Source organism: Daucus carota, chromosome 2, assembly GCF_001625215.2.
Source record: "Daucus carota subsp. sativus chromosome 2, DH1 v3.0, whole genome shotgun sequence".
NCBI classification, from domain to species: Eukaryota; Viridiplantae; Streptophyta; class Magnoliopsida; order Apiales; family Apiaceae; genus Daucus; species Daucus carota.
In genome coordinates, this window is record NC_030382.2 from 33,443,032 (window position 1) to 33,453,239 (window position 10,208).

The 10,208-nt window shown below is 35.0% G+C and overlaps 1 protein-coding gene across 2 annotated transcripts; it reads right to left on the reverse strand.

The window, feature by feature from the left end:
- Positions 1 to 7,873: 7,873 nt before the first annotated feature.
- Positions 7,874 to 10,208, reverse strand: LOC108208148 (DNA-directed RNA polymerase V subunit 7-like). 2 transcript variants are annotated; one of them, XM_064087187.1, is made up of 2 exons: positions 10,053 to 10,208; positions 7,874 to 8,583 (listed from the first exon to the last, which is right to left on the reverse strand). In XM_064087187.1, the coding sequence occupies exon 2, from the start codon at positions 8,569 to 8,571 to the stop codon at positions 8,044 to 8,046; it is 528 nt and encodes a 175-aa protein (XP_063943257.1). In that variant the 5' UTR covers positions 8,572 to 8,583; positions 10,053 to 10,208; the 3' UTR covers positions 7,874 to 8,043. The 2 variants fall into 2 exon arrangements, with proteins under 2 accessions (XP_063943257.1, XP_017234133.1); XM_017378644.2 differs by having other exon boundaries at positions 10,001 to 10,207.

Consider the following 10,208-nt stretch of genomic DNA (forward strand, 5'->3'; position numbering starts at 1 on the left):
TGAACAGGGCCATTTTGTAACTAGAGAGAAAGTATTATAATAATCTTGACACATGAATGTATCCCTTTGCTACTAAATGAGCTTTAAACTTATTAATTGAACCATCAGCTAATTAAATACTTTATTTTGTAAACCCCTTTACAGTACCCCCACGATTTTCTCGCCCTCAAGTGACGAGACAACTGACCAAGTGTTGTTTATAATTTACGTATCATGAAGTTCCTTCTTCGTGACTTCAACCCAACGAAGGTCTATGACAGCTTGATTGTAAGTGAAAAGCTCTCGAATGATAGTTTGAGGGCTAACACCAGTAAAAATGGTAAAAAATGGTAGAGGGACTTGAATAAGGGATATAGTGATACTTGATGGCATCATTGGGACAACTAAATAAGATGGCATTGGCCTGCAAGATGGAGTTCCTATAATGATAAAATGCTTCATCTAGATGACTCACAAAAAAAATTGACTCATAAAGAACAGATGGTACCTAAAAATTAATCAACTACATTTAACTAAAGGTATTCTCATCATATTTTTAAAGGAACTAAAACAATAATAAAAATAATGATGAAGATCTACTTGCGTGCACAAACAACATATCATACATAAATAATTTGTAACACTAGCTAAATAATATAAAATCAGACCCAAGATATAGAGTTAAATGTTTCGTGCACAAAAAAATATATGGGTGGACGCTTTTGGACATTAGTTAAAATTTAATTAAAAAAAACGTGTTCTTAACACTTACAATTATCAATGAACAAGAAATTGCGACAAATATACCTTTTCAGCTCGAGCTTTATCTGCAACAATGATGAATGGATGTAAGGCGGCGGACGTAGAAATTACTTTCTCCTAACTAAATAGCGGAAAAGTAAAACATCAAAGTATTCAATTTGACAGGAATGAGAATAATATCGCATTTTACATACCAAAATTAAAAACATGTGCATGATTTAGATCTAAATAGAGAATTCACAATGCAATCAATTAAAATGGTACTAATTTTTAATTATAATTTTGATTCAAATTTAATGAAAAATATCTTATCATATAATTGACTATTGGGGCATGAAAAATAATTATAATATAATTTTTAAATATGGTTCTACTATAGAACCATTTCAAATGAATATGGTTCTATTGTAGACCCATTATATATATATATATATATATATATATATATATAGATATATATGATATCTATCGCTTAATACGTATATGATATCTGTCAGGAATATTTGTATTTATGTGCATCTACATTCATGCGATTACGTTTCATTTGATATTTTTTAAGATATGTGGACATCTATACATCTAACAGACGTGTCTTTATTCGCATCTAACAGACTCGCTATTATTAGCGTCGTATACGTTAATTTACCTGTTACATATGAATTTGATATAATATTATGCTCCTTCCAATAATTGTAATATTACAATTTTCAACATTGTGCACTTTAATTCACCTATTACATATTAATTTTATATAATACTATATGACTTTCGGTATTCGTAATATTTCAATTATCAATTCATAATTCAATCTCATCACCTTCAGGTGTCAAATTGTGTGTGGAGGGACGGTAAATATATACGAAGATGGCAATCAACAACATAAATAATCCAGAGAAAGTTCTTGTAAGGAAGGTTTTTATGGCTAAGCTGTTGACATGTTCCATTTGCAACAACATCTTCAAGGATCCTGTTAATATTTCAGAGTGCCTCCACATATGTAAGTGTGCATAAGGTTAAAAATAGGGCGGGTTCGGGGCGGGGACTTCATTTCCCAGCCCCGCCTCATATATATTTTTCCTGCCCCGTCCCCGCCCCATTCCCCACAGGGATTTATTTTTAACCCCATCCCCGCACACCGGGGATTTAATATAATATCGTCCGCCCCACCCCGCTGCTATAATATTACACTTTAAATAACTACTTTAAAATTTAGTAATTTTTTCTTCAAAATTTAATAACAATATACGAAACATGTATATTAAAAGCAAAAAAACTAAATATAATAGAAATCAAATAGACATGTTATACATTGTAAAATTATAATTTTGTGTATTACAAAATAATAATATTAAATATAATAAATATATTATATTAAATATAATTATTTATTTATATTAAATATATATGGGGTGGGGCGGGGAATCCTCACGGGGATTCAACAAATACCATACTTGATCCATATTTTGGCAGGGCAGAAAATCATTACTCATCACTACCCCATTCCCCATATTAGCGGGGCGGATCTGCCCCATTCGGGGCGGGTTGGGCGGTTCCCATTTTCCCCACCCCTTTTTAAATGTGTGCATATATTCCACAATGAATCACTGGCGCTAGCCTTATGCGATGGTTTTGACTGAATTGAAAAGAATATATATATAAAAAGTTGAGTCAGTTGATACTTTTTTTTAAGTCTTGACTGAAATCTGGAATAATAATTTCTCATAGATTACTAAATCAACTATGGATTTTGCATGTAAAAATTTACAATGTCCTGGTTTAGCGAAGTTAGCCTCCCTGATTCGGCCACCAGGATTATGCAGTTGTCTTAATTTCATCCAAGTTCATATCTTACTAAATTATATACTTCTCTCTTTGAAAATTAATGGCCAGAGTTCAGATAATATATGAACCTGTTAAGCCGTTCGTTTAACTCCCTGAGATCCTAGAAGAAGCGGTAGCTTAACAATTAGAGCTGCATTTCACTTGAGTGACAACTTAATAGCATTACCAAGTTCCATGGGGCTTTTTTATGAACTCGATTATGAGTTCATTAGCTTTATTTCTCCATTTGGAGTTAATATGTAAATATTTCTTGTTCCTTTTATAATATTTTATGATTGGACACTTGGTGTTCTCCTTGTTTTTGTGAATTTCATGAATTGCTGGTTCTCATCTGAGTTTGCTCGACAGTTTGCAACAGGTGCATACGCGAGAAGATAGAAGAGGAAAATTTGAACAGATGCCCTGTGTGCAGCTTATATCTTGGTTCTGTGCCACTGGATAAGCTAAGGTAAACTAATTTGCTTTCTTATTTTGTTCAGGATAAGTGGTGCATAGAATGAAGCAGTTGAAGGGGGTTTGTAATGTTTTATATGGTTTGTTGCTATGAAGACATATCATTTTATCTGTCTACACACACGCGCGTAAAGAATGAATACCAAAAAATGTTAATATTTTCAGGCCAGACCACAGCTGGAGCGCGATTAAAGCAGCAATTGCACCTTCTCTAGGACAGGCAGTGAAGGTTGATGATGAGATTTCTAGTGGAGAAGCAGAGCAATCTTCCCCGTCGCCTGCTAGAAGAAAGAAGAGGCGTCTCTCTTCTTTGTTGAACAAAGGAAGGGCATCAGGTCCATATACGTTTGAGAGAAGAAGAAAAGCAAATGGAAAAAAGAATATTTTCTTCTCAAGGATCAGATTCACCCATAGACGATCCATAAAAATCAACAGATGGACGCTCACAGGGTTCAAGATCAGACATGAATTTACGCAAATCTGATTCATTTAACAAGTAGGTCAGTCTCTAACTCTCTATTTAAGGGTGTTTGTGTCACTGCGTGTAGACTCACATTTTTCCCAATCTTTTTGTCAATTGTATGTGACAATTGTACTTCTAAGCAGACCTTAAGTTGATTTGCTTCATCTGCATAAGTTTTCTGCTGTGGAGTCGTCTAAGCAGCAAACCCGGAAAAAAAGTAGAGACAGAACTCAAAAAAACAAGCGGATGGACTTGGTGAGTAATTTGCTGAAACCTCCAAAAGAAGTAGAAAACATTAGAAACAATGCTAAAACTATTACAAAGGGGGAGATATCCAGCAAGGCTACCAGTATATCTAAATGTGAAGCCACGGGCTCAGGAAAGGACTTGAGAAGCTGTGATGTTCTGACGAGACCTATAAGGAAGAATAGTTATCAGACCAAACAAGCAGACAAACTACAAGGATCAAAATTTTCTGCACCGGCTGTTGAAGATACTGCAACCACTCAGCATATGAAAAGAGTAGCTCCAATTTGGCTTTCCTTAGTTTCTGCTGTTAACCAGTGAGCTTATACTTCTGCTAAGAGAAATTTGGTTAGTTCCATATTATAAGCATTGTTATTTGTAAATTTTGCCTATGGTTTATGGTTGTAGGGAAGGAGTAAGAGCACTGCCACAAATTCCTCACCGCTACTTGATGATTAAGTGAGTTACTTGTTTTATCGCTCTACCATATAATGCTTTCTCTATAATCAGCATTTGCCAGTTCAGTAAATATTCTTCACATTGTGTGTATTACGGGGACGCTACTGTACCAATTTCGTTCATTAAGAAGTACCTTTCGCAGAAACTGGGCCTTGATAGTAATGAAGAGGTAAGTTACATGATCTATAATCTATATGTAGATGGTAGATGCATATGAATGGGGGAATGCTGGCACAGACTGTTAGGTACTTACACCAGTAAAAATGTATATGTAGATGGCTTTAGAATGGTAGTTTGAGGGCTAACACCGGTAGAAATTAATCGACTACATTTAAGCAAGGTATACTCATCATTTTTTAGAGGAACTAAAACAATAATAAAAATAATGATGAAGATCTACTTGCGTGCAGAAACAACATATCATACACAAATAATTTGTAACACTAGCTAAATAATGTAAAATCAGACCCAAGACATAGAGTTAAATGTTTCGTACACCAAAAAATATATGGGTGGACACTTTTGGAAATTAGTTAAAATTTAATTTAAAAAAGCGTGTCTTAACACTTACAATTATCAATGAACAAGAAATTGCGACAAATATACCTTCTCAGCTCGAGCTTTATCTGCAACAATGGTGAATGGATGTAACGGTGGAGGACGTAGAAATTACTTTCTCCCAAGTAAATAGCGGAAAAATAAAACACCAAAGTATTCAATTTGACAGGAATGAGAAATATCGCATTTTCGATACCAAAATTAAAAACATGTGCGCGATTTAGATTATCTAAATCGAGAATTCACAATGTATTCAATTAAAATAGTACTAATTTTTAATTATAATTTTGATTCAAATTTAGTGAAAAATATTTTATCATATGATTGACTATTGGGGCATGAAAAATATTTATAATATAATTTTTATATATGGTTCTACTATAGAACCATTTCAGATGAATATGGTTCTATTGTAAAACCATTATGTGTGTGTGTGAGAAATCTATTGCTTAATACGTATATGATATCTGTCAGGAATATTTGTATTTATGTGCATCTACGACATTCATGCGATTAAGTTTCATTTGACAATTTTGAAGATATGTGGACATCTATACATCTAACAGACGTGTCTTTATTCGCATGTAACATACTCGCTATTATCAGTGTCACATACGTTAATTTACCTGTTACATGTGAATTTGATATAATATTATGCTCCTTCCAATAATTGTAATATTACAATTTTCAACATTGTGCACTTTCATTCACATATTACATATTAATTTCATATAATACTATATGACTTTCGGTAATCGTAATATTTCAATTTTCAATTCATAATTCAATCAAATCACCTTGTTCATTCAAAATCGCCCTCCTCGTCTCACCTTCTCTTTTCACGCACAGTCACACACCCCCATGAATTATACTCCCTCCGTCCCACAATACATGTCTCTTTTGGAAAAAAATTTTGTCCCACAATACATGTCTACTTTTAGTTTCCAATGCAAATATATTGCAAATATTTCAAAATTACCCTTCTTGAAAGTTGTATAACAATTAATGGAGGTTGAATAAGAGTCTACATTCATGCATTTATTAGGGGTAGAGGTGAAAAAATTTTATCTAATCAATGCTTTCTTAATATGCGTAATTTTTTCAAAAGAGACATGTATTGTGGGACGGAGGGAGTATCTCCCTCAGATCTGCAGAAAATAGATCACAGTAATGTAGAGTTTATTCTAATGTAATTTCTTGTACTTTACATGATTCATAAACACAATTTATTTCGTGGTATAAAGTGATAGTGGATACTTGGCAACAAAAAATAATAATCTAAGCTTCAATTATTTTAAATTGATATGCATCTGACCCATTATAGGTAAATGTAAAATAGTCTGTCACAGTCAGCTGTAAAATTGTGCAGAGGGACCGTAAATATATTCGAAGATGGCAATCAACAACTACAACAATGATCCGGAGAATGTTCTCGTCAGGAAGACTTTGATGGTTAAGCTGTTGACATGTTCCATCTGCAACAACATCTTCAAGGATCCTGTTAATATTTCAGAGTGCCTCCACATATGTTCCTTATGCTGAACAAAGGAAACTCGTCAGGTCCATATTCTTTTGAGAGAAGAAGAGGAGCAAATGGAAGAAGAATATTTTCTTCTCAAGGATCAGATTCACCCCTAGACAATCCACAAAAATCAACGGATGGACGATCACAGGGTTCAAGATCAGACATGAATTTATGCAAATCTGATTCATTTAATAAGCAGGTCAGTCTCTAACTCTCTATATGTCAAATGTATGTGACAATTGTACTTCTAAGCAGACCTTAAGTTGATTTGCTGATTGTGTTATTATCTTCATCTACATAAGTTTTCTGCTGTGGAGTCGTCTAAGCAGCAAATCCGGAGAAAAAGTAGAGACAAAACTCAAAAAAACAAGCGGATGGACTTGGTGAGTAATTTGCTGAAACCTCTAACAGAAGTAGAAAACAGTAGAAACAATGCTAAAACTGTTATAAAAGGGGAGATATCTGGCAAGGCTACCGATATATCAAAATGTGAAGCCACGAGCTCAGGAAAGGACTTTAGAAGCTGTGATATTCTGGCTAGACCTATAAGGAAGACTCGTTATCAGACCAAACTAGCAGACGAACTACAAGGATCAAAATTTCCTGCACCGGCTGTTGAAGATACTGCAACCACTCAGCATACGAGGAGAGTAGCTCCAGTTTGGCTTTCCTTAGTTTCTTCTGTTAACCAGTGAGCTTATACTTCTTCTAAGAGAATTTGGTTGGTTCCTTGTTACATACTTGTAACTTTTGCCTATGATTTATGGTCGTAGGGAAGGCGTAAGAGCACTACCACAAATCCCTCGCCGCTACTTGACGATTAAGTGAGTCATTAGTTTTTTCGCTTGAATCATATTATTAAGCTTGTGTTAGTTGCTCTACCATATCATGCTTTCTCTATAATCAGCATTTGCCAGTTCAGTAAATTTGTGTATCACAGGGACGCTACTGTACCAATTTCTTTCATCAAGAAGTACCTTTCGCAGAAACTGGGCCTTGATACTTATGAAGAGGTAACTTGAATTTTCTATATGGAAAACTTCTTCAATTATATATTCCACCTCACAACCTGTCGAGATAGCATTTTCTGATTGTTTTTTAAAAAAATGTGGTATAATAGGTTGAGATCACCATGCGCGGTTCGGCTCTTCCTTCCAGCTTGGAGCTACATGCAGTAGTTGATTTGTGGTCACAAACAATGTCAAGTTCAGGAAAACTTCCAGCAAAGGTGGGAGAGTCTGCGGAAAACTTTGTCATGGTACTTTCTTATGGTCGAAAGTATCTGCCGGTGTAACAGAAGGATTTGCATGCCAGGAAGATATAATGATAAGTTGATAACATATGACTTTCAACCATATTTCGAGACAGTTCCCAGTTCCCAGCAAGCCACCATGCATACAAGATAGGTACAGCAAATGTGCTAAAGATTACCCATAGGCATCAACATCTTGGCGTTTGACTATTTTATCAGTAGATGTTCATGGTACAGACTTTTCTTTTATGTATTAATTACTTCAAACTTGAACACCTAAAGCTTTAGGAAGATACAGTTACTCACCTTAGCAAACTTGATTATGAAAGCTTGAAACCATTAAACTCTAGAGCCATGCTCTAATTTTGAAATTTTGATAGTCACTTGAAACCAAATCTACTGAAGTTACCAAAAGTACCCCAACGCAAAATACAAATAAGAGTCTAGTAGTCTACTTGCACAGATGAACCCCGTTCATGTCAAACAGTCAAAGTACAAAAACTACTAAATAGGCCCCAGGAAATCGCCATCCAAGTTGGCAACTGCCTGGAATTCCTTTTCAGCCTCCATATACCTCACACCAATTACCATAACACGCAGCTTCACGCCTTTCTCAATCTTAGCTGCTTTTTCGCTCATGAAGATTGGATTCTCGCCAGGCACAAAACTGTAGCCCTGCATCTTCAGATGAGAGAGATAGATGTTCTCCACTGGTCCGCACCTAATAAATACACCATGCTTCAGAATCTTGTGCACTTCGCCTTCTAAAACCTCACCAGAAAAAGCTTTGTAGGTCAAGCACGTGAAGGTTACAGGAAAAAGCACATCCCCTGAGTGCTGTCTCACTCTTCCTTCTCCCACTTTGTCCAAAGAGGTTACTGCAAGAAAATAGCCAAGAGAACTTGCAGCTTTCTTGGCAGCAAACTCATCCATAAGGCGAACTATTATTGCCTTCTGTAATGCCAGTCCTTTGGCATCAAGATTATCAGCAGGAATTATGACATTCCATTGTAGCTGTGCCTTGAGAAACATTTTTGGTCACACCTTCACAATCATAAACAATAACAATATGATAGTTAACATACATAAGTGAAAAAAAGGCTTAACAAGTTGACAAGCAGTGATGAGAACTAGATCCTTTACTACCGATTTTTAGCTTAACAAGACGAATGACTGCAGAACACTGTCTAGACTAAACTGCAAGAAAATTATGTAGCGATTGTTCGCACAAGTGGTTGCCATGGATAGAAGTAAAATAACCCCGAAAAGACACAAATGGCAGTGTTCCTACTTCTTATGATATATATGATGTTAATAATCAAGTAAACAATCAAAAAGTTCCAAGAAAACCAATAATCAAACAAATAAATCATCATATGATCAACAAACAGCCATAAGAATTAGTAAAGGAATATTCAGACCTTGCAAAAATTTGTTATGAACTGTTTTTGCTTTTATAATGGCACGGGGGTAACTTAATTAGCTTGTTATATCCCATTCTGGATTGAATCCAATCAAGCATAATAAACAAAGTATGTTCTCTTTTATAAGTATTAGCTTGACTGGAATACGAACTCAGTTTATGGCTTTCAATTTCCTAATAGTTCTTTTAACCACTTTAAATGTGAGTTGCACAGCGATATGAATAACTACACATAACATGAGTAATTTTTGTTTGTAAGGAATATTTATAATTTGCACTTTTGTTTCAGGAGACCTGGATTATTTCCTTATATTGATCAATTTAAAGAACTACTATAACATATACCTACGTTTTAATCACATTTTTAGTTCATTTCCATGGGATTATAATACCTAGAGGAGGTATTAAAATCCCATAGAAATAAATCAAAACGATGGTGGTAATCTTGTTCAATGGAATAATAATCCTTTAATTACAAAAAAAAAAAAAAAAAGGGAGGGCCTAGCCTAGAAACTATAATTATTTAAAACAAGGGTGCATTCCTGGCCATTGACGGCCAAGGACTATTAATACAGCCATCAAGGCCACTGGATGGGATTAAAATAAAAATTCTCATCCCCCATACCAGCACAAATTTTCTACGCAGTCAAACGGGACGGGGCTAGAATTTTTAATTCCAACAGCTGGAAAACTCATAGCTATATAACAGCTCTCTGGCCATGGCCAGGGAGCGAGACCCTTAAAAGAAGCATGAATTTGACTCTCTGAAAAAGAGATGCTACATAAAAAGAAGTTCAACATTCTAAGCCAGATAAACAAACAAATCACCTCATATAATTCCATCTCATTCTAACAACTGTGGGGTTTAGCATTTAATTAAAAAACAAGTAAATGTCCTGTTTTACAAAACCCTGAGAGCAAAATTCAACTAATTTGTTACATGCAAAAACAAACAACATCAAGAAATAATTATCAAGGCTAAATGCTTTAAGAGTCACACGAAGAACAAACAAAATAAGAATTTTTAGGACTACATACGAGGGTTTAGACTAGTAAGAAGATAAAGAAGTAGTTAAAGAACACAGCTCACAACAATAATCGATGAGAGTGAACTCAGTGAAGTAATTCCAAATGGGTCTTGTCTTTGCTCGATCTTTCTCTGCAAAAGAAAAATCAAAAATGGTAAAGAGAAAACTAGGGAGAATCACGCAGTGTGGTGTGTGGGTGTACGTCTGTACTACCTACT

Coding starts and splice junctions, on each gene's coding strand:
- LOC108208148 (XM_064087187.1), bottom strand. CDS start 8,571: ATGTTTCTCAAGGCACAGCTACAATGGAATGTCATAATTCCTGCTGAT.